Genomic DNA, 25,014 nt, shown 5'->3' on the forward strand with positions numbered 1-25,014 from the left:
GCGCACAGAATACACAGACGTGTGTGTGTGTGTGTGTGTGTGTGTGTGTGCGCGCGTGCGTGCGTGCGTGCGTGCGTGTGTGTGTGTGTGTCGGGGCAGTTCAGAAGGTGAACTGCACCGAAGTGGATTCACCGCCCTCTAGTGGTTCCACATGCAATAACAGAGTACTAAAACATGGCTTTGATAAACGGCCTCATGTCTTTCATTTAGTCATTCATCAAAGAGGAACCTGTATATTTAACAAACCACCAATAAGAAAAAATTCAAAAGTCTTAAAATGTACCACTATATCAAAACTATAAAAAATCTTTAGAAAAAAAATAATGAATTGTTATGAGCTGGAGCAGTGAATTTCTGTTTTTCTATTTCTTGTTTGATGATTTCGGTTAATCTGTTCACATATTTTGTTATTGTGTTTTCCAAAAGCTTCGATTGTTTTAACCTACGAGCTGAACATCATCATCATAATTATAAAAAACGTTATTATGTCAATCTAACCGTATTATCTAACCCTGTATTTGTTGCTTAGGATCCTGAGGATCCCATTTGTTTGTTTTTAATTGTATTTCTTGGATTTTATTGCTCATTATTTTTTTTGTATGATTTTTAAACATGTTCAATAAAAAAGAAAAAGAAAATTACGGGGAAAGGGAAACCTCCCCAGAGATTAAAAATGCAAAATGTGGAGGGGAGCACGAGGATGCCAAATGCAAAAAAGATGCTAAGCTTAAAAGCTGTAATTGTGGAGGAGAGCATAGTGCGGCTCTCGCTGGATGTGTGGTACAGAGGCAAGCCAAAGAAGAGCAGAGAATTAAGATCATTAACAAAGTATCATATGCTGAGGCCCTTAAAACTGTTAATGCTAGTGAAAGCAAGCAAACAAGGAGAAATGAGTCGGTTCAAAACATCAGTGGAAATCTTACTCAGAGAGACGTTGTGCCCCAGAGGTCAGGCCTCACGAAGCTCCCAACCAGGAAAGTCATTTATATGCAAAGTTGTTTATGTGGCAGTACGGCAAGAAAAGAAAAGTGACAGAGTTAAGTTAGTGGTAGAAGCTTCAGAAGACTTTTAGGGCCTTACAGATTTGAAATCTGAAGATATTCATGGTATGTTAAGGGGAAGTAATGATGGAGGGTATCTAAATGATAGTTTAGAGACCCTCCATTATAGTTGATATAAAAATGTTTTTCCTTCTCTTGCAGTGGAATGCTAGAAGCTTGATTTCAAATGGTCAAGAATTTAACGTTTATAGAAGAAGCAGACGTCAGACCTGATATTGTTTGCGTTCAGGAAACCTGGCTTTTTTCCAAGGGGAGGATAAAAGCATCGAAAGAGGTGAAAAGCATTATAAATCGGGGCATGTGGAGAGTTTCAGTTATGCCGGTGGGGAGATTGTCGGTCTTGTCCACGCCAGTCGCAGGGAGCGTGACGGCACTTACGAGATAGGTAGTCTTTCTCATTGTGTTTTCTCTACAGCCTTTAAACGAACAATTGCACAATAAACGGTCAAACTCTTGACATGAAAAATTATCATTTAAATCCACAAACAACATATTTGTAATCCAGGGCATATAAAGACTGGGACCAGAAAATAATTACTTTCTCTCCATTGAAACCCATTCATATTTTACGATCTCAAAGGTCCCATGGGCTCTACCGGAAGGGGCGTGACTTACGAGCCCTACTCTATAGAGCAGTTTTCATAGGAATGAATGGGCGGCCATGTTTGAGTCCGCTGTCCTTTCGGTCTATGTTGCAAACGAGCGAAGCATGGCAGTTTCTCAGTATTCTGGATGTACAAATTAACACAAAAGTTTGGTTTTTGTTCCTTCATCCGAGCCTCTGAAGAACCACTGGGTTAATTTTATTTTCTCTGGAAATGATGCGCCAGTCTGCTCCAAACATTTCACCGACGACTGCTTCCTCAACTTGGGCCAATACAGAGCTGGACTTGCTCAACGTCTGAACATTAAGTCTGGATCACTACCAACTCTCCTCGGCTCAGCTACAAACCTCGGACAAGTGAGTCAACCAACACTACATTATGTTGTTGGTTTACTGTATATGGTCACCTTGTTACCCTTAATGTTCATGTAGCATTAGCTCTACAGCTAACAGCCCAGTTACTGTCGCTAATGTAAAGGTAGATCATGGCACCAGGTATGTGTGTGAACACACACACACACACACACACACACACACACACACACACACACACACACACACACACACACACACACACACACACACACACACACACAGTAACGCGTTATTTGGATCACCGTTCTGACTGAGCGCGCAACTCTGCGATCCAGGGGGATCACACGAGAATGGGCACAATTCAACAAAGGGGGTACAGGCACTGATCTCTACTGCTTGGATACCAAGGGAATGTCGCGAATCTTTAAGAATGTCTGCTCACCCTACGAACGAATACAACTGTCTTTTACCAGCTACGGGACCGCAGTAGTTCTATCGTATACTGATGAGATAAGGCTGTGTTCCTTTCAAGGGACACTTTTTAGCTCGTAAGTTACGAGTTGTAACTGGGAGTACATATCGATCTAGTACGAATTCACTGTAGTGAGTTGCGGGTTTGACTGCCGTTCCAGGGCACTTTCACGGGTAGAAGGGTGTGAAAACACGGGTTACGGGTTGCCTGGAACGCACAAAAATGCCCACTCATGTTTCCCCTTCACACCTGATTCAAATCAAAGGGTTATTAGCAGATTAGCAGAGCTTGATGTCATTGTATTGAGATGATGAGATTAACTTTTAAGATATATAAAATATGTAAACGAATAAATTATTTAATACTATTTCATATATCTAATTTTAAGTATTAGGCTAATGTCATTTACTAAACATGCTTATCTTAGATCTTCTTACAACTTGCACCTGATATATATATATATATATATATATATATATACACAAAGTAATAAATTGAGTTATATTTTGACCTTGTCACTGCACAGGGCAGCACATCAAGTGCTTACATTCAGCTGCTCCTCAAGGGATGTTGCCTGCCAGACCGACCACCTGGAAACACATACTGTAGGCACACAGCTATCCTCAAAGACTTTGCAGCCCCACTTTACAAGTGAAGGTATATACTTTCCATCTTGAGTACATTTACTTTTGAAGTAGTAGATTCTAGGCTGATTTTAGATTCTACCTGCGCTAAAAAGCCTGGTCCTCTTTGGAAAAGCATCATGACCAGCGCCCTGATAAAACACGAGTCAAACTTGGGGAGTTGCATTTCAAAGATGGAATCAGTCAAGAGTCCAAAAGGGTTTCAAGACAGATGCCACATGAGCTGGTTTATCATTCTCAAACATCAATGAATTCAAAATGTATAAATGTTAGCTGATCATCTTACAAGGAAGGACACTTAGTCGCTTGTTATTGTCAAAATAGAATATTTACGCTTGTCTCACATTTCATGTTGTGCTCAGATCATTTTGCGCTGGTGTTCGTTGAGTTTCCTCTACCTTGTCACCTGCTTGAGCTTTGAGTCTAGGGAGGAGGGTGCTGGAGGAGACATCCCTCTCCAAAACTGTGAATCTGTGTATGTAGTACACATTTTAAAGCCTCTTTGTCAATGTTACATTTCTTTCAGTTTCTTTCAGGTGCACAAATACACACTGACTCCTTTTATGGAAATAATCAAAACAATTACTTTCTCTTTTGTTTCTCCCTCTGCAGAAGACTGCGATGCCTTTGGAGACCTTAGCACGCAGCACAGCGCCACCTCAGAGAGTCTGGGTGTGGACGCCCCTGGCTCCTCCCACATGTCCAGTCACAGCGAGGAACTGAAGATCCTGATCGTCCACGGAAAAGGTGAGGGTCCACTGGCGGTGGACGGCCATGACACCCTCTTCACCGCGTCAGAAGTGGAGGCCCTGAACTCGCTGTCTGCGGACCACAGCGTGGCCGAGAGCCACGAGCGCGGCGAGCGGCTGGTCTGCCGTGAGAAGCTGAGTGCAGGTTGGTAATCATCTTCTCATTCACCATCCAAAAGAGAGGCTTCCTCTGTTACAACTCCAGCACACACCCATAGAAAGCACAAACCTTTATGATTCAATGTGTCGTTAGTGGGGATCGACAACTATTCTGTGCAAATGAAATAATTTCTTGTGTGTTTCCTTCTTTATGTGGAAAGCAGCAGACCCCCGACACCATTTCAATCAAGGTTGAAGAGGATATTGGTGGAGGCATGCCCGCTGTAGGTTAGTAATACACATTGCATCTATGCAAGCAAACGACCTGGATCAACTGAGACCCCCGTCCACACGGAACCCATTTGTTGGTGAAAACTGATGCGTCTGGGCCGTCCGTCCAGACGGATACAGCGTTTTCTTTGCCCGAAAACACACTTTTCTGAAACCAGGTTCCAGTGTGGATAAGATACAGAGGAATCCTCTGACACTCTGCTATCCTCCCTCTCCTCCTCTTTGGATTCCCTCTGTCCCTTCCACTCCAGACCGGCGCGATCTTCAACCCCCCCCTCCTTGGCTGTCTTAATCTCTGCGGACCTATAGAGCAGAGTTGCGGGCAGCTGAGAGGAAATGGAAGAGATCAGACTGTCCTAATGATCTATCTCACTATCTCTTTCTTCTCTCTGATTTCACCTCCACTGTGTCAACAGCCAAATCTGCCTTTTACCGGACCAAAATTAACTCCTCCGCCTCAAACCCCAGGAAACTGTTTCCCTTGTTCTCTTCCCTCCTCAACCCTCCCTCCCCTCCTCCTCCTTCCTGCCTCACTGCTGATGACTTTGTTACCTACTTTACCCAGAAAGTAAAGGACATTAGCTCCTCTTTTATCACTGCCACGATCCTCCCTCCCCCCACCCCCACCTCTGTCTTTACCCAATTTATCCCTCTCACCTCAGACGAGGTCAACAGAATTATAACATCTAACCATGCCACCACCTGCCCCCTTGACACTATCCCTTCCTCCCTCCTCCAGGCTGTGTCAAACGACATCCTGCCAGTTCTAATCGCACTTATTAACTCCTCCCTCACCTCTGACATTGTTCAAACGTCTTTCAAGACTGCCAGAATAAAGCCTCTCCTCAAAAAACCAACCCCTGATACCACTGACATCCAGAATTACAGACCGGTATCTCTTCTTTCATTCCTCTCTAAAACATTGGAATGTGCCGTCGCTAACCAACTGTCCTCCTATCTCTCATCTAACAACCTGCTTGACCCTCACCAGTCAGGCTTCAAAAAAGCACACAGCCAGAGCCTCGTCCCTCTCATCGGTTCTCATTCTCCTTCACCTGTCTGCAGCATTTGACACCAGATCCTCCTCGCTACTCTCGCCGAACTTGGCATAGCTGAATCTGCCCTTTCTTGGTTCACATCCTACCTGATGAATCGCACTTATCAGGTAACGTGGAATGGCTCCTTGTCCAAACCTTGCACACTTGATACTGGTGTCCCTCAAGGATCTGTACTGGGGCCTCTTCTGTTCTCCCTCTATACCAGATCTCTGGGTTCTGTAATTACATCCCACGGCTTTTCCTATCACTGCTATGCTGACGACACTCAGCTATTTCTCTCTTTTCCCTCATCTGACAAAGCCCTGATTGCAACACGCATATCTGAATGTCTGGCAGAAGTCAGCACCTGGACAACTGCCCATCACCTGAGGCTTAACCTCAACAAGACTGAGCTCCTCCTAATACCAGGGAAAGATTGCCCACACATGGACTTACTGGTCACTGTTGAGAACATCACTGTATCTCCTTCTCCAACTGCCAAAAACCTTGGTGTAGTGTTGGACAATCAGTTATGCTGCACCGCAAACATCACTGCGGTGGCCCGATCCTGCAGATTTGCACTTTACAACATCCGCAGGATCCGGCCCTTCCTCACAAGGGAAGCAGCTCAGCTTCTAGTCCAATCACTGGTCATCTCCAGCCTCGACTACTGCAACTCGCTCCTGGCTGGACTCCCTGCCTCTGCGATTAAACCCTTGCAGCGCATCCAGAATGCGGCAGCGCGCCTCGTGTTCAACCTACCAAAGTTCTCACATGTAACCCCCCTCTTCCGAGACCTACACTGGCTCCCTGTAATAGCTCGCATCAGATTCAAGATGATGGTACTGGCATACAAGGCAGTCGATGGAACTGCCCCTGCCTACCTCCAAGCATTAGTAAAGCCACACACCCCAGCTCGATCCCTCCGCTCAACTACCTCAGCTGGACGTCTGGTACCGCCATCGCTAAGAGCAAGCAAAGGTCGATCAGCGAAGTCACAACTTTTCTCTATTTTGGGACCTCAGTGGTGGAACGAGCTCCCTACCGATGTCAGGATCGCAGAGTCGCTCACCAGCTTCCGCAAAAGACTCAAAACTCACCTGTTCAGAGTTCACCTCGACTCTGCATAGAAACCAATGCACAGCCACCATTGAATGTTGTACGTCCTGGCACTTGTACATTGCACTTATTCAAGGTACTTAATTGTGTAGCATCTACAGTAGCTGCTATCATTGCTTTACACGGGGAATGGGTTAGCCTAGCGATTGTAATACTTGCACTTGGTTCTATGAACATCTTTACTGTACCAACAGCGATATATTGTTTCACTTCTTATGACAAATGTACTTATTGTAACAAATGCACTTATTGTAAGTCGCTTTGGATAAAAGCGTCTGCTAAATGCTCTAAATGTAAATGTAAGTCATAAGATAAAGCAACCCCCCCCCCCACCTGCTGGGCGATGTTAGTTGTGTTGAATTTGTTTTCCTTTTATTTTATTTGCACTATTTTTGTAGCTTTAAATACTGCCCCTTGGTAAATTGAATCACTAACTGTACATTAAAAAGTATTTCTGCTCAATCTAAAAGGGTTTTGGTAACTGCTGTCTCCTCCTCGACAGTATGTTTTTATACGCGCTTAACTTTATTTTGTGGAGAACCAGCGCCACACCGTGGCCTTGAATATCTACTACAGCGTTGCTACAGCTCGATGCGCTTTCGTAATGAGTCCGTCTTTACGGAGGTATTCCTGAAACGCATCAAAGGAAAACGGAGGGGAAAAGATTTGTTTTTCGCCCTTGTGGACGGGGTCTAAGAATGTACTCGATTCTACCTTCGCTAAAAAGCCTGGTCCTCTTTAGAAAATCATTAAAACAAGCGCCCTGCTAAAACACAAGTCATTGCATTTCAAAGATGGAATCAGTCAAGAGCCCAAAAGGGTTCAAAATGTATAAATGTTAGCTGATCAGCTTACAGGGAAGGACACTTAGTCGCTTGTTATTGTCAAAATTGAATATTTACGCTTGTCTCGCAAGTCATGTTGTGCTCAGATCATTTTGGGCTGATGTGCGTTGAGTTTCCTCCACCTTGTCACCCGCTTTAGCTTTGAGTCTAGGGAGGAGGGTGCTGGAGGAGACAACCCTCTCCAAAACTGTGAATCTGTGTCTGCAGGACACATTTTAAACCCTCTGGGTCAATGTTACATACACGTACATTTAAAGTGTGTACAAACACACACTGCCTCCTTTAATGCAAATAATGTATCAAACAATTACTTTGTCTTTTTTCTCTCCCTCTGCAGAAGACTGCGATGCCTTTGGAGACTGTATCACGCAGCGCGGCGCCACCTCAGAGAGTCTTGGTGTGGACGCCCCTGGCTCCTCCCACTTGGCCAGTCACAGGGAGGAACTGAAGATTCTGATCGTCCACGGAAAAGGGGAGGGCCCACTGGCGGTGGACGGCCATGACACCCTCTTCACCGCGTCAGAAGTGGAGGCCCTGAACTCGCTGTCTGCGGACCACAGCGTGGCCGAGAGCCTGGAGCGTGCCGAGCGGCTGGTCTGCCGCGAGGAGCTGAGTGTGCAGGTTGGAAATCATCTTCTCATCCACCATCCAAAAGAGAGGCTTCCTCTGTTACAACTCCAAAACACACCCATAGAAAGCACACACCTTTATGATTCAATGTGTCGTTAGTGGGGATTGACGACTATTCTGTGCAAATGAAATAATGTCTTGTGTGTGTTTCCTTCTTTATGTGGAAAGCAGCAGACCCCCGACACCATTTCAATCAAGGTTGAAGAGGATATTGGTGGAGGCATGCCCGCTGGAGGTTGGTAATACACATTGCATCTATGCACGCAAACAACCTCGATCAACTGAGAATGTACTCAATTCTACCTGCGCTAAAAAGCCTGGTCCTCTTTTCTGTCAAACTTGGGAGTTGCATTTCAAAGATGGAATCAGTCAAGAGTCCAGAAGGGTTTCAAGACAGATGCCACATGAGCTGGTTGACCATTCTCAAACATCAATGAATTCAAAATGTATAAATGTTATCTGATCATCTTACAGGGAAGGACACGTTGTCGCTTTTTATTGTCAAAATAGAATATTTACGCTTGTCTCGCATGTAATGCTCATTTCATGTTGTGCTCAGATCTTTTTGCGCTGGTGTTCGTTGAGTTTCCTCCACCTGATCACCCGCGTGAGCTTTGAGTCTAGGTAGGAGGGTGCTGGAGGAGGCATCCCTCTCCAAAACTGTGAATCTGTGTCTGCAGGACACATTTAAACCCTCTGTGTCATTGTTAAATTCACATACATTGAAATAGTTTATTTCACGTGTACAAATACACATTGCCTCCTTTAATGCAAATAATGTATTAAAACAATTAGTTTCTGGCTTTTTTTCCTCCCTCTGCAGAAGACTGCGATGCCTTTGGAGACCGTAGCACGCAGCGCGGCGCCACCTCAGAGAGTCTGGGTGTGGACGCCCCTGACTCCTCCCACTTGGCCAGTCACAGGGAGGAGCTGAAGATTCTGATCGTCCACGAAAAAGGGGAGGGTCCACTGGCGGTGGACGGCCATGACACCCTCTTCACTGTGTCAGAAGTGGAGGCCCTGAACTCGCTGTGTGCGAACCACTGCGTGGCCAAGAGCCTGGAGCGCGGCGAGTGGCTGGTCTGCCGCGAGGAGCTGAGTGTGCAGGTTGGAAATCATATTTTTATTCACCATCCAAAAGAGAGGCTTCCTCTGTTACAACTCCAACACACACCCTTAGAAAGCACAAACCTTTATGATTCAATGTGTCGTAAGTGGGGATTAACAACTTTTCTGTGCAAATGAAAGAATATGTCTTGTGTGTGTTTTCCTTCTTTATGTGTAAAGCAGCAGACCCCAGACACCATTTCAATCAAGGTTGAAGAGGATATTGGTGGAGGCATACCCGCTGTAGGTTAGTAATACACATTGCATCTATGCAAGAAAACGACCTGGATCAACTGAGAATGTACTCGATTCTACCAGCGCTAACAAGCCTGGTCCTCTTTTGAAAAGCATCATGACCAGAGCCCAGCTAAAACACGAGGACTACTTATACAGTTCATAGCAGAATGATTTACATCTTCTTCATGGCAAACAGGTTTCAGGAATACTGAATTAGCTCGGACTCCCAATATAACTACAGTATTGGTAAAACGGCTGATAGGAAACAACAGATGACCTGGGTTGTGTCTTAATGACCTCCCCACATCCTTAAAAGGCAGAGACGTAGCGGTGCCTTCTCAGCTGGAGCCTTTAACCCTTGACCACCCAAAGGGGGACAAGGAAAATGCATAATCAACAAATAGAAGTTAGAAAGAAAGAATGTCAAAATATAATTCTTCCAATACACACACAAGTGTGTACATAGTACATACTGTATCCCTTTGTGCAAATAATGAATTAAAACCTTTACTTTCTCTCTTTCTCTGTTTTCCTCTCTGAAGAACACTACAATGACATCAGAGACTGCAGCACGCAGCGCGGGGCCACCTCGGAGAGTCTGGGTGTGGACGCCCCTGGCTCCTCCCACATGTCCAGTCACAACGGGGAGCTGCGCATCCTTAGCGTTTACGGACAAGGAGAGGGCCCACTGGCGGTGGACGGACATGACACCCTCTTTGCCGCGTCAGAACTGGAGGCCTTGAGCTCGCTGTCCGCTGACCACAGCGTGGCCAAGAGCCTGAACTGCAGCGTGCGGCTCGTCCACCTTGAGGAGCTTACTGGGCATCGGGGCGGCCGCAAGAGCCGGACCGGTGTCTTGGGTGGCAAGGTTTTTCCCAACGGTGCCAATATGATCGTCCACATGAGGACCCACACAGACGAGAAGCCGTATGGGTGCGACCAATGCACAAAGCACTTCAGTCGGAAAGGCTACCTGAACCGCCACATGATGACCCACTCCGGGGAGAAGCCCTACAAGTGTGACCAATGCATGAAGCGCTTCGGAGAGAGATCCAAGCTGAAGCTCCACATGAGGACTCACTCCGGGGAGAAGCCCTACAAGTGTGACCAATGCACAAAGCGCTTCAGTCGGAAAGACACTCTGAAGATCCACATGAGGACTCACTCCGGGGAGAAGCCCTACAAGTGTGACCAATGCACGATGCGCTTCAGTCATGGCTCCGCCCTGAAGATCCACATAAGGACTCACATGGGCAAGAAGCCCTACAGGTGTGACCAGTGCACGTTGTGCTTCAGTCATGTTTGCGCCTTGAATATCCATATGAGGACTCACTCCAGCGAGAAGCCCTACAGGTGTGATCAATGCACAAGGCGCTTCAGTCGGAAAGGCACCCTGAAGATCCACATGAGGACTCACTCCGGGGAGAAGCCCTACAGGTGTGACCAATGCACGATGCGTTTCAGTCATGGCTCCGCCCTGAAGATCCACATGAGGACTCACACCGGCAAGAAGCCCTACAGGTGTGACCAATGCACGATGCGTTTCAGTCATGTTTGGGCCTTGAAGATCCATATGAGGACTCACTCCGGGGAGAAGCCCTACAGGTGTGACCAATGCACGAGGCGCTTCAGTCGGAAAGGCACCCTGAAGATCCATATGAGGACTCACTCCGGGGAGAAGCCCTACAGGTGTGACCAATGCACGATGCGCTTCAGTCATGGCTCCGCCCTGAAGATCCACATGAGGACTCACTCCGGGGAGAAGCCCTGCGTTTGTCTGCAGTGCAATGCCAGCTACAGCGATCCAAGCAGTTTGCGTTTGCACATGCTCAAGCACACGGGCAATGGGGTGCTTTGACACGGGGTAGCGGGACGTTTTCATTGACACCTCTACCCTGTATTTATTACTGCTTTAAAAAAAACAATCACGATTAAACGCTTTCCAATTTTTGATTTGCTTTGGTTTTATTGCTAATAATTTATCTGTGTGATGAAGAACTTAGTTCTCTGACACTTCTGACAGGAAAATATTTGATTACATCTTAGAGCTTGATTATGGGCAGATACAGGCAGCAAAGTTACCAAGCATACATTCAATGAGACGATGGGTTTACATGATTCTTATAGGAAACGTTCACATCGTGGGTAAATACAAAGGTGATGGGGAGTGGCCATCGTGGAGTTTAGGATTTGCCGGAGGAGAGACCAAGTTAAATTGCAATACACAAAATGGCTAATGTGGACATGGCTGCAAGACGGTTAAAGGAATCTACACAAACAGTTGCAATGCAAATAAACTATCACAACACCTTTCAATTGGAGAGGTTGGGAGGTATCTCTAGGTCCAAGGAGAATGTATAGAAATTCCTTTCAATTGATTAGTAATTACATTAACAGAGTTTATATAATTTGTATACAATTGTATATTAAATGTATGTTTGATATTTCCACAGCACTGTCATTACCGTTACCAAAGTCCTGCAAAGTTCACTTGTGAAATAGACTAAAATTGAACCCCACATTATACATGATTGTGTTAATTTCACTGACCTTTTCATTCTTTATGCTTAATGCCAACTACCTCGTGTTTTGACTTTCTAATTGCTGTCTTTCTACTGCCATTATTTCCTTGTTCATACCTTGGATTGTATCATAATATAGGCAATGATTGTTGAAGATTATCTGCTTAAAAAGGTAACTGGTTAAATGTATAGATCTCAGTGATGCTTGAGTCAGTTTACCCCGGCCCTCCCTCTAGAATGTAGCATTATTCTAATGGGACAGTCAGAAGATTCCTAGCATTGGTCCGTCACCCTTCACTCCCTGTTTGGTCCCGGCTGGTGATCAAATTTGTGGATGGGGTGCAGTAATGGATGGGGGTCTTGGCGTCCTCCCCCAGAATTTAGTAGATTTGATTTCCTGTATTCTGGTGAATTTCTGGGATGCCCACTAGCTAAAAATTCATTAAGATTCCTAGCCTACATCCTGACTTGCAGGGCCTGGACAAGCTTACACTGGAAAACACAATTCGGGAAGATGTGAATATTGTAATGAAGAAGAAACTTTGGAACTGTTACGTATTTTAAGCACATGGGCTACCATACATAGCCACTAGGAAGTAGGATCGAACACATAAGATGTAATTACCATACATAGCCACTAGGAAGTAGAATCGAACACATAAGCTGTAATTACTATACATAGCCACAAGGGGGGCAGGACATATAAGCTGCAATAACTATTCCAGCCACAGATGGCAGCACCTTTAGACAGGTGAGGAGGGTGGAGCTGTCACACCAAATTTGTACCGGGTGCCAAATTTGTACCGGGAACGTAATCCATACGTAATCCATTCCAAACCTGCCTGGCAACAGATGATCGCGGACGATCGCGTCGATTGACGTAGGAAGGTTCAAGAACATTCCCGGTTAAACACTCGGTTTACTATACATTAAACACAGAGGTTACTGGCTAAATTCGATTAAACAATTAAATGCAATACAAATATAAAGTTAGGAACGCTGATAAATGTAATTTGTAAAGTTAGGGCTATCTGTCTTGTCGCGCTCAATGAACGACTTCGCGAATGTTCTTGAACTCAATGAACGACTTCGCGAATGTTCTTGAACCTTCCTACGTCAATCGACGCGATCATCTGTTGCCAGGTAGGTTTGGAATGGATTGCGTATGGATACGTACCCGGTACAAATTTGGCACCCGGTACAAATTTGGTGTGACAAATTACATTTATTAGCGTTCCTAACTTTATATTTGTATTGCATTTAATTGTTTAATTGAATTTAGCTAGTAACCTCTGTGTTTAATGTGTAGTAAACCGAGTGTTTAACCGCGAATGTTCTTGAACCTTCCTACGTCAATCGACGCGATCGTCCGCGATCATCTGTTGCCAGGCAGGTTTGGAATGGATTACGTATGGATTACGTACCCGGTACAAATTTGGCACCCGGTACAAATTTAGTGTGACAGAGCCAATACGACACATAGGACACGCCTACTCAGTATTAAAGCAGGGCCTGGAGCCAACGAAATCAGAAACATCCGGCAGTCCATACTAGGGTGTTAGGTAGAAAGGCCTGCTGTTTGTCGCTCTCACGCGTGTCCGTACAATTCCCCTCCTTTTGCTTCATAGTTACCATACCGAAATACTTTAACAAATAAAGTGAGTTCAAAGCGATCCTGATTAGACTACTTTCTTCAAGAACGCAACAGAACAGGTTATGTTTTATTGTCAAAAATATGATGCTGAGAGAAGGGAACTGATATTGAATCTTAAAGAAATTAAGTTGAATTATGATTTACGGCAACTTTTACAAAGAAGTTCTGAGGAGAAATGTTATCCTTTTTTGTTTCAGTCTCTTAGGAGAACAAGCATAATAGAGAGAATCTAGTTTTGTTTTGTTTGATTTATTTATTTTATTTATTTATTAACAAAATTCAGGAATGTGTAAAAGTCCCGATCCACAATCACTACCAGTAGGTGGCGGTAATGCCCTAAAAGGTGGTTTGCCAACAGCCATAAAGAAGAAGAAGAGGTGGAAGAAGAAGAGGAAGAAGAAAAAGAAAAAATAAATAGAAAAAGAAGAAGAAGAAGCAGCTCCAAACCAAACAGTAGGTGGCGGTAATGCTCCATATTGGTTTACAAACTGCAAATAAACTCAGAAGAAGAAGAAGAAGATGGCAACATGGCTCGCAAAGGAGCGAAGCATGGCAGTTGCTCAGTGTTTGGATGTACAAATGAACACAAAACTATATTTTTAGTTCCTTTATCCGAGCCGCTGAAGAACCAGTGCGTTAATTTGATCGTCTCTAGAAATGCGCCAGTCTGCGCAAAACATTTCACCGACGACTGCTTCCTCAACTTGGGCCAATACAGAGCTGGACTTGCTCAACGTCTGAACATTAAGTCTGGATCAGTACCAACTCTCCTCGGCTCAGCCACAAACCTCGGACAAGTAAGTTAACTAACGCTATATCATTGTGTTGCTTTACTGTATATGGTTACCTTGTTACCATTATAATATTGCTGTAGCGTAGCTGTACAGCTAACAGCCCAGTTACTGTTGCTAATGTAAAGGTAGATGGCATCAGGTATTTGTGAACACACACACACACACACACACACACACACACACACACACACACACACACTGTAACGCGAGTGTTGTCCACTTCTTCGTTATTTGGATTGTTACGTATTTTAGGAACACAAGCTGTATTTCCCTCACTTAACCAATAGGGGGTAGGACCAAATATATAAGCCGTAAATACTACACATAGCCACAAGGGAAAGCAGGACATTACTGAAGGCTACAATAGATACTTTAGCCACAGAGGGCAGCATCACAGACCAGGCGAGGAAAACCGAGGATTACGTCACACCGGTTTCTCTCCGAGTCTTCCGGTCCTCGCTGAGTCCATAAAGAAGACCACCTGGCCACGAAACCTTCCGAACTCTCCCGGCAGCGATTACCATACGTGGGTTTGTGGTTAGGATCAGCTAGGAGAACACTCTCGCACGTGCTAAGGCACATCTCCAATCTCTCTTTACTTCAGAGCATCAGTTTACCATACCGAAAATACTTTATACAAATAAAGTCTCGTTAAAGCTATTCCTTTGGATTCGACCCCTCTTTCCAAGAAAAACATTGCAATTTGGTGACCCTGACGTGATTGGAAAGTTCCGGACCGAGACTTGCGACCGCGGGGCCGTCGGGAGCAGTACAAGCTACTTACAGGCGCCACAAGAAAGGTAAACAGAACCTGTTGTCAATGACTAAACTCTGTATAGTTAGATTAGTAACATTAGGTGAATAGCTTGTACTGCCTTCGACTGGTTGCGGGGACGTGTAATCTCGGACTGGTTTAAATTCATACAGCCGGTTAGACGAACGGCCTAGGATACGCTAACAGATTGAAATTGAATAACGAGCTCACGAAGTAAAGGGCTCGGAGTGTGTTTTATATGGGTTTGTAGATAGACTGTATCCAATCCTGATTAGATCTAAATGTTTGTACCAACGTGGGAGACGTATTACCTGTGGTTAAGTGTTATTTATTTGGTGATAAGCTTCGAGTTCAGCCGGGCCACCATAAGGTATATTTATTACCGGCCATAAACTTCCGAACTCTTACGGCGGGGCGAGGAAAGGTCAGGTTTTTAACGTTAATCTAGCTTAGTTGCATATTGAACCGGACGGAGGCTTGGCCGGCGTTAGCCAAGGAGTTCAAATCTAATTGATTCCTCACAGCCCGGTTCATGTAACATCTAATGTGCAATTTTGGTTAGTATAAAACGCAGCCGTAGAGGTAGCACTTACGCAGTACAACCCATCTGCTATCAAGTCCCTCGCTAACCCGCCGTGGGGACAAACTTGCTGGAATCTCATACTTCTTATAGAGATCCAAAACTAGTTTGTTTCTGCAGCATTTTGGATGTACCACGTGGTGTACGATTTAAAGGGACAACGCGTCTTGGAAACGTGCGTTTCCTTTGTTCGTACCTCCAGTCTTTGTAGTCGGAGCCCTTTCTGAAACAAACGCCATTGCTCAAGAGCAACAGGGGGCCTCGACTTAAGTGTTACATCCTCTCTCTCTCTCTCTCTCTCTCTCTCTCTCTCTCTCTCTCTCTCTCTCTCTCTCTCTCTCTCTCTCTCTCTCTCTCTCTCTCTCTCTCTCTCTCTCTCTCTCTCTCTCTCTCTCTCTCTCTCTCTCTCTCTCTCTCTCTCTCTCTCGCGCAAGTCGGTAGGGGATTGGTCAGTCTTTTGTTAAAGACTGCATAACCTCTGACCTAAGCAAAAACAGATCTCTCTCTCGGCGCCGGTGCCATCTTGTGGCCTGGTCGCGCAGTCCGATCGGGTCGTAAACTCCTTTTGATAGCCCCAACCCTTTGTCCCTGTCTCTATAGATCCGGTCGTCAGACCCCCCCCCCCCAATCGCTGCATTGATAATGGTACTGTTGATCTTCCTTGAGACGATTGTTTTACAGGCCACCTGTTGCTGACACGACGACGGAGAACTTGTGAGGAGGCTCCCATGGTGTAGGAGTAACCTCTCTGAGATGAGCCCTTGACAAGGAGGGACGAGTCTTGGGTTCATGAATTACAGACCCGACGGCGACAGAAAGATCACTTGAACTCCCCAAATCCATGCCCAAACCACCCACAGGAACCGGCACACCAATACACGAAGATCTCTTGAACTCCCCAAATCCATGCCCAAACCACCCACATGAACCGGCGCACCAATACACGAAGATCACCTGAACCCCCAAATCCATGCCCAAACCACCCACATGAACCGGCGCACCAATACACGAAGATCACCTGAACCCCCCAAATCCATTTTAGTCTATCAATCATTTTGAAATTTTAAAATTGTGTTATGACCATCAATTTTTACGTTACTTTCGCACCTGTTGAATATTTTATGACCTTGTAGCACATGACCAAAAGTATTAGCTCAGGATTTCTATTGATAGTTTTGTTTGTGTGCTGTTTGGCCATGTGATTGTATGATAACAAGATTCATGTTCATTGTTGTATTGTTAAATAATGACCTGTATTTTCAACAAGACCCACAACGTGAATGCCGTCTCAGTATTATGGGGACGCCTAGTGGTTTTTCCCCTCTCTTCAAGAGGTTCTTCCATGACGGTTGATGGTGTTGATGATAGATTCTACTTTGACTATGTTTTCGGTGTGGTAAATGGTGTTTATAATTTAAAATATTATTGTATGGTCATCTAAGATGACCAAGGAGGGACTGTTACGTATTTTAGGAACACAAGCTGTATTTCCCTCACTTAACCAATAGGGGGTAGGACCAAATATATAAGCCGTAAATACTACACATAGCCACAAGGGAAAGCAGGACATTACTGAAGGCTACAATAGATACTTTAGCCACAGAGGGCAGCATCACAGACCAGGCGAGGAAAACCGAGGATTACGTCACACCGGTTTCTCTCCGAGTCTTCCGGTCCTCGCTGAGTCCATAAAGAAGACCACCTGGCCACGAAACCTTTAGAACTCTCCCGGCAGCGATTACCATACGTGGGTTTGTGGTTAGGATCAGCTAGGAGAACACTCTCGCACGTGCTAAGGCACATCTCCAATCTCTCTTTACTTCAGAGCATCAGTTTACCATACCGAAAATACTTTATACAAATAAAGTCTCGTTAAAGCTATTCCTTTGGATTCGACCCCTCTTTCCAAGAAAAACATTGCAGGATCACCGTTCTGAATGAGTGTTTACCTCTGCAAACCAGGGGGATCACACGAGAATGGGCACAATTCAACAAAGGGGGTACAGGCACTGATCTCAACTGCTTGGATACCAAGGGAATGTCCCGAATCTTTAAGAATGTCTGCTCACCCTACGAACGAATACAACTGTCTTTTACCAGCTACGGGACCGCAGTAGTTCTAGCGTTTTACTGATGAGGAGATAATTATTGCCTGTTAACTCTTCCTAAATACATAGGCCTACTCATTATTTCCCCTTCACACCTGATTTAAATCAAAAGGTTATTAGCAGATTTCTAAAGAGCTTGATGTCATTGTATTGAGACGATGAGACTAACTTTTAAGATATATAAAATATTTAAACAAATAAATGATGTAATATAATTTGACCATTTTAAAGATCTTATTTTAAGTATTAGCCTAATATAATTCACTAAACATTATCATCTTATATCTTCTTACAACAAGCACCTGGAATATATACAAAGTAATAAATTGAGTACTATTTTGACCCTGTTGTCTCTACACAGGCCAGCACATCAAGTGCTTACATTCAGCTGCTCATCTCAAGGGATGTTGCCTGCCAGACAGACCCCCTGGAAACACGTACTGTAGGCACACAGCTATCCTTAAATTCTTTGCGGCTCCACTTTAAAAGTGAAGGTATGTACTTTCAAACTTGAGTACATTTACTTTTGATGTAGTAGATTCTAGGCAGCATAGATTCTAGGCTGATGCTGGATTATACCTGCGCTAAATAAAAAGCCTGGTCCTCTTTTAAAAAACATCATGAGAAGGTTTTCAAGAAAGATGCCACACAAGCTTGTTTATCATTCTAAAACATCAATGGATTGAAAATATATAAATGTTAGCTGATCAGCTTACAGGGAAGGACATGTTGTAATTGCGCTTATCTCGCATGTCATGTTGTGCTCAGATCATTTTGCGCTGGTGTTCATTGAGTTTCCTCCATCTGGTCACCCGCTTTAGCTTTGAGTCTAGGGAGGAGGGTGCTGGAGGAGACATCTCTCTAAAACTGTGAATCTGTGTCTGCAGTACACATTTTAAACCCTCTGTGTCAATGTTACATACACATACATTTAAATAGTTTCTTTCACGTGTACAAATACACTACCTCCTTTTATGCAAATAATATATCAAAACAATTACTTTGTCATTTTTTTCTCCGTCTGCAGAAGAGTGCGATGCCTTTGGAGACCGTAGCACGCAGCGCGGCGTCATCTCAGAGAGTCTGGGTGTTGACGCCCCTGGCTCCTCCCACATGCCCAGTCACAGCAAGGAGCTGAAGATCCTGAGCGTCTACGGAAAAGGGGAGGGCCCACTGGCGCAGGATGGCCGTGACACCCTCTTCACCGTGTCAGAAGTGGGGGCCCTGAACTCACTGTCTGCGGACCACAGCGTGGCCGAGAGCCTGGAGCGCGGCGAGCGGCTGAGTGTGCAGGTTGGAAATCATCTTCTCATTCACCATCCAAAAGAGAGGCTTCCTCTGTTACAACTCCAGCACACACCAATAGAAAGCACACACCTCTATGATTTAATGTGTCTTAAGTGGGGATTAACAACTATTCTGTGCAAATGAAATAATGTCTTGTGTGTGTTTCCTTCTTTGTGGAAAGCAGCAGACCCCAGACACCATTTCAATCAAGGTTGAAGACAATATTGGTGGAGGCATACCCGCTGTAGGTTAGTAATACACATTGCATCTATGCAAGAAAACGACCTGGATCAACTGAGAATGTACTCGATTCTACCAGCGCTAAAAAGCCTCTTCCTCTTTGGAAAAGCATCATGACCAGCGCCCTGCTAAAACACGAGTCAATCTTGGGAGTTCCATTTCAAAGATGGAATCAGTCAAGAGCCCAATAGGGTTTCAAGACAGATGCCACATGAGCTGGTTTATCATTCTCAAACATCAATGAATTCAAAATGTATAAATGTTAGCTGATCAGCTTACAAGGTAGGACACTTTGCTGCTTGTTGTTTGCAACATAGAATAATTGCGCTTGGGGATGGGCATGATTTATCGACGATCGACTAATTGATCATCAAGAGTTTCGTCGATGACGTAAATTTTCATCGCTAAAACTAATGCAACTTCTGTTGCGTAGTGCGAGTCTTGGAATGCAATGAATTTCGCTATGTGGCAGCAATTAAACATTTGACCACACAGGGACAATACTTGAAGAAGAAAAAAAAAGCGCCACAGGCCTCCTCAGTTCCCTGCGAGTTTACGTGTATTTCAAAAGTAATCATGAAGAGGACGAGGTCACGGCGAAGTGTCATGTGGGACCATTTTAATTAAACAATGAGTTAGTTCACTGCCAACACTGCGAAACTGTGTATAAGTACAACACAGCCCCGACTCAAATGATGTACCACTTGAACAACGTGCATCGCAACCTGGTTAGTTGCGGTGCATCCTGTTCTCAGTCTCAACCTAGCATCGTCTTGATGTTAGCACGGACACGGAGGAGCTGCGATGGACCCTCGCCACAAGGCCCCTCAGAAAGGCCCCCCACCCCTGGTTTGCACCCCTACAGGCTGGTGGAAAGTGAATGGAATACGCTTTCCTTCCCCCGGCTTGCCAAGTTAGCACGAAGGTACCTGTGCATCACGGCAACGCCGGTCCCCTCAGAGCGGGTGTTTTCGGGTGCTGGACTGACAGTCACCAGGCTGTGGTCGCGTCTGACCCCAGAGCATGTTAACATGCTCATCTTTCTTAACAAAAATCAGTAGACTGGTGCTGAAGTTGTATGTGAGTTACTGGTTATTTTTTCTGAAGCTTTGTTAATAAGCCTAATCAATTGTTAGGTAGGCTATCTTTGCCTTTTTTGATAGTTTTTAGTTACATTTGGCAAAACCTGTCCGAACGAAATTAGTTATTTTTGGTGAAGTTTTAACATGATTGTTTTTTTATTATTATTTTGGGAAAAAACGATGGTCAGTTGTGTTTATGAGCACCGGCTTCTAGCTGCAGGCTCCGTAGCTTTAGAGCACAGTAGCGCATATCAAGTGTAATGGTGTGTTCCTGAATCCTCGGACGCCAGCCTTCCGAGTTGCACTTTTGATGTAATTTCCGGTCTCGGAGCATTTATAGCGTTCCTGTTCGTCTTTGTGATTGTGTCATGAAATTGGCTTGTCGTTGTTTATTGTAAGCTACATACGTCTCTTAAGCAAACCAGCCCAAAAACAAACACCATTATACATTGTTTTGCACCCACAGCAAGACCATGCAATTTATAAATTGGTGACCGGAGTAAAGTAGCAATGTAAGTGTGTAAGAGCATTTAAGATCAACATTAAAATGAGCAACGTGGTACAAATACAATGAAAATAAATCTCTTCTCGGGCGCAGCTATTTTGTTCAGAGCGTCATCACTGCTCTCGGTCTACTCTCAGAATTCCGAAAGGTGAAGACAATAAGGGGGAGTGCCTCCGAGAAATGCAGATGCAAGAAAGCTGGGTGATCGAATTTCGACTCGGAAGTCTGGCGTCCGGGGATTGAGGAACACACCATAACCATTGAACAGATTTTTTTCTTCCCTCTGCAGAACACTGCGATGCCTTTGGAGACCGTAACACACAGCGCGACGCCACCTCAGACAGTCTGGGTGTGCACGCCCCTGGCTCCTCCCATATGTCCAGTCACAGAGGGTATCTGAAGATCTTGAGCGCCCACGGAAAAGGGGAGGGCCCACTGGCGACGGACGGCCATGACACCCTCTTCACCGCGTCCGAAATGGAGGCCCTGAACTCGCTGTCTGCGGACCACAGCGTGGCTAGGAGCCTGGATCGCGGCGAGCGGCTGGTCCGCCGAGAGGAGCTGAGTGTGCAGGTTGGAAATCATCCTCTCATTCACCATCCAAAAGAGAGGCTTCCTCTGTTACAACTCCAGCACAAAGCCTAAGAGAGTACACACCATTATGATTCAGTCAATTTTTTCACACTGCCAAATATGCCCTTCTTATCCCCCCCTTTTTCCCTGCATGGTCCGCGCGTTTACACTGACCAAGGTCATTTACTGGCTTGATTTCGCACCCCAATTTACCCTCTCACCCGATTCTACACAACTTGGCGGTTTAATTTTTTTGTAAATGCGATAAGACAGCTTTGCGGTTCCAGTTGTAAATAGTTAATCGCCTTTTAGCCTACACTCGGATGTGAACTCATTCTTGCATGCGAGGGTCTTGAATCCAAAAAAAAAAAAACATTCTGAGTATGCAATTCATTGTAAAGAGGTGTACTTTCCGTGCGTAGCTCTGGCTTCTCCAGTGAACCAAGAAAGGCGGCTCCGTGACGAAGGGGGATTTTACCCCCTCGGTTTTACACAAGCAAGATAGTGAAATTGCAGGGCGTGCCAAGTCACGAACAAACAGGCTTGGTAGTGTAAAAATGCTTAATGTGTCGTTAGTGGGGATTGACAACTATTCTGTGCAAATGAAAGAATATGTCTTGTGTGTGTTTCCTTCTTTATGGGGAAAGCAGCAGACCCCCGACACCATTTCAATCAAGGTTGAAGAGGATATTGGTGGAGGTATGCCCGCTGGAGGTTAGTAATATACATTGCATCTATGCAAGCAAACGACCTGGATCAACTGAGAATGTACTCGATTCTACCCGCGCTAAAAAGCCTGGTCCTTTTTGGAGAAGCATCATGACCAGCGCCCTGCTTAAACACGAGGACTACTTATGCAGTTTATTGTAGAATGATTTACATCTTCTTCATGGCAGACAGGTGTCAGGAATGCTGAATCAGCTCTGACTCCCAATATAACTACAGTATTGGTAAAACAGGTGATTGGAAACAACAGATGTCATGGGTGTCTTGATGATCGCCTCCGCATCCTTAAAAGTCGAAGATTCCGATTGCGGTTCCTTCTCAGCTGGAGCCTTTGACCCTTGATTTCCCCCCCCCCCCCCCCCCCTTATTTCCTTATCCCCCGAGGGGGATAAGGAAAATGCATAATCAACAAATAGTCAAAATATAATTCTTCCAGTACACACAGTGTGTACTTACTGTATCCCTTTGTGCCAATGAGGAATTAAAACCTTTCCTTCTCTCTGTCTTTGTTTTCCTCTCTGAAGAAGACGGCAAGGACATTAGAGACTGCAGCACGCAGCGCGGGGCCACTTCGGACAGTCTGGGTGTGGTCGCCCCTGGCTCCTCCCACATGTCCAGTCACAGCGTGGATCTGAGGATCCTGAGCGTCCACGGAAAAGGGGAGGGCCCACTGGCGACGGACGGCAATGACACCCACTTCGCCACGTCAGAATCGGAGGCCTTGAGCTCACTGTCCACTGACCATTGCGTGGCCAAGAGCCTGAACTGCAGCGTGCGGCTCGTCCGCCTTGAGCTGACTGGGCATCGGGGCGGCCGCAAGGGTCGGCCCAGTGTCTTGTGTGGCAAGGTTTTTCCCAACAATGCCAATATGATTGTCCACATGACGACCCACACTGACGAGAAGCCGTATGGGTGCGACCAATGCACGAAGCGCTTCCAACAGCAATGCGACCTGAAGATCCACATGAGGACTCACTCCGGGGAGAAGCCCTACAAGTGTGACCAATGCACGAAGCGCTTCAGTCGGAGAGATGCCCTAAAGATCCACATGAGGACTCACTCTGGGGAGAAGCCCTACAAGTGTGACCAATGCTTGAAGCGCTATCAACAGAATGGCCACCTGAAGATCCACATGAGGACCCACACTGGCGAGAAGCCCTACAGGTGTGACCAATGCATGAAGCGCTTCAGAGAGAGCTCCAAGCTAAAGATCCACATGAGGACTCACTCTGGCGAGAAGCCCTACAGTTGTGACCAATGCAAGAAGCGCTTCAGTCAGAGCTCCACCCTGAAGATTCACATGAGGACTCACACCAGGGAGAAGACCTACAGGTGTGACCAATGCACGAAGCGCTTCAGTCAGAGCCGCAGGCTGAAGATCCACATGAGGACTCACACCGGCAAGAAGCCCTACAGGTGTGACCAATGCACGTTACGCTTCAGTCATGTCTGCGCCCTGAAGATCCATATGAGGACTCACTCGGGCGAGAAGCCCTACAGGTGTGACCAATGCACGATGCGCTTCAGTCGGAAAGGCACCCTGAAGATCCACATGAGGACTCACACCGGCGAGAAGCCCTACAAGTGTGACCAATGCACGAAGCACTACAGTCATGGCTCCGCCCTGAAGATCCACATGAGGAGGACTCACTCCGGTTAGAAGCCCTGCGTGTGTCTGCAGTGCAACGCCAGCTACAGCGACCCAAGCAATTTGCGTCTGCACATGCTCAAGCACACGGGCAACGGGGTGCTTTGACACGGGGTAACGGGACACTTTGATTGAGACCTATGTCCTGTATTGGTTGAAATTACTGCTTTTAGTTTTTCTTTTCATCACGATTAAACGCTTTCCAACTTTTGATTCGCTTTCTGTTTTTATTAATAATTGTCTGTGTTGAATAACTTATTTCTAGGACACTTTTGACAGCAAAATATTTGATTTAATGTAGAGCTTGATCAGGGGAAGATACAGGCAGCAAAGTTACCAAGCATACAGTCAATGAGACGATGGGTGAACATGATTCTTATAGGAAACGTTCACAATGTGGGTAAATACAAAGGAAACAAAGGTCGGGGGGTGGCCTTCGTGGAGTTTAGGATTGGCCAGAGGAGAGACCAAGTTAAATTGCAATTCACAATATGGGTGAAGTGGACATGGCTGCAAGACAGTTAAAGGAATCTAAGAACAAAGAAGTCTGTGGATTGGCCTCAGTATCAAACTTGGTGCCCACAGTTGCTGGACAGATCAGTCTACCAGCCTACCCAGTAGACTGTAGCAAACTTTGCTCATCTATCCGTCACACATCTAGGTGGACACGCCCACCTGTGATGTCATAAGGGGCAGATTTCCAAAACGGCTTGTAGCGGCTAAACACCACACCTGGTGGCATGCCATGGGACCTTTAACTGCCGCGATGTGGATTCACCACCCCCTAGTGGTTCCACATTCAATAACGGTATTAAAACATGGCTTTGATGAACGGCCTCAGGTCTTCCTTCTAGTCATTCATCAGACCCATTCACCCTAAAGTTACTGACCGTATATAGATTCATGTGATTCAAGGAGCTGTAGGGGTTAAACAGTGAATATAGATACATGTGATTCAAGGAGCAGTCAGGGTTAAACAGTGAATACAGATACAAGCGACTAAGCAGCAGTTAGGGGTTAAACAGTGTATACAGATACATTTAAGGGTCAGGTAGGGGTTAGGGGGAATCTTGCTTTCATGAATCCTTACTTAATGGTTATGATTACCTCAGGGACTCAGTAGAGTTGACTGTTTAATATTTCAACTCGAAGTCATACACGGACATGGCATACTGAGCTATAACATGTGACTCCAACACATAGGTCAATAACCTTTGAACTACACATCGAAGAGGCTGTAGCGCTCTCTAGTGACTAACATAGAAATAGCCATATCAACTCACATCACATCTCCCCCCTTAGTTTGCCAA

General features: G+C 45.4%; 2 protein-coding genes across 4 annotated transcripts; both read left to right on the plus strand.

Annotated features, from left to right (window-relative positions):
- The first annotated feature begins 1,759 nt into the window (after positions 1 to 1,759).
- LOC307074991 (uncharacterized protein) lies at positions 1,760 to 11,143 on the plus strand. Its single transcript, XM_079735451.1, has 8 exons — positions 1,760 to 2,022; positions 3,709 to 3,990; positions 4,169 to 4,232; positions 7,574 to 7,857; positions 8,038 to 8,101; positions 8,690 to 8,973; positions 9,154 to 9,220; positions 9,753 to 11,143. Exons 3-8 carry the CDS (start codon positions 4,220 to 4,222, stop codon positions 11,066 to 11,068), a joined length of 2,028 nt encoding a protein of 675 aa, XP_079591577.1. The 5' UTR covers positions 1,760 to 2,022; positions 3,709 to 3,990; positions 4,169 to 4,219; the 3' UTR covers positions 11,069 to 11,143.
- Positions 11,144 to 13,862: 2,719 nt separating this feature from the next.
- Positions 13,863 to 23,915, plus strand: LOC307074990 (uncharacterized protein). Of its 3 annotated transcripts, none has more exons than XM_079735448.1 (7): positions 13,863 to 14,183; positions 18,005 to 18,137; positions 18,671 to 18,936; positions 19,115 to 19,178; positions 21,047 to 21,330; positions 21,978 to 22,044; positions 22,581 to 23,915. In XM_079735448.1, the coding sequence occupies exons 1-7, from the start codon at positions 13,914 to 13,916 to the stop codon at positions 23,714 to 23,716; spliced, it is 2,220 nt and encodes a 739-aa protein (XP_079591574.1). In that variant the 5' UTR covers positions 13,863 to 13,913; the 3' UTR covers positions 23,717 to 23,915. The 3 variants fall into 3 exon arrangements, with proteins under 3 accessions (XP_079591574.1, XP_079591575.1, XP_079591576.1); XM_079735449.1 differs by having other exon boundaries at positions 21,981 to 22,044; XM_079735450.1 differs by having other exon boundaries at positions 14,048 to 14,183; positions 14,870 to 18,137.
- Positions 23,916 to 25,014: the final 1,099 nt, after the last annotated feature.

The sequence above is a fragment of the Pollachius pollachius genome (genome assembly GCF_949987615.1).
Source record: "Pollachius pollachius genome assembly, chromosome: 4".
NCBI lineage: Eukaryota > Metazoa > Chordata > Actinopteri > Gadiformes > Gadidae > Pollachius > Pollachius pollachius.

Coding starts and splice junctions, on each gene's coding strand:
- LOC307074990 (XM_079735448.1), top strand. CDS start 13,914: ATGGCTCGCAAAGGAGCGAAGCATGGCAGTTGCTCAGTGTTTGGATGT. Junction 18,138..18,670: donor GCTCCACTTTAAAAGTGAAG/GTATGTACTTTC, acceptor CTCCGTCTGCAG/AAGAGTGCGATGCCTTTGGA. Junction 21,331..21,977: donor GAGAGGAGCTGAGTGTGCAG/GTTGGAAATCAT, acceptor TTATGGGGAAAG/CAGCAGACCCCCGACACCAT.
- LOC307074991 (XM_079735451.1), top strand. Junction 7,858..8,037: donor GCGAGGAGCTGAGTGTGCAG/GTTGGAAATCAT, acceptor TGTGGAAAGCAG/CAGACCCCCGACACCATTTC. Junction 9,221..9,752: donor TGGAGGCATACCCGCTGTAG/GTTAGTAATACA, acceptor TCCTCTCTGAAG/AACACTACAATGACATCAGA.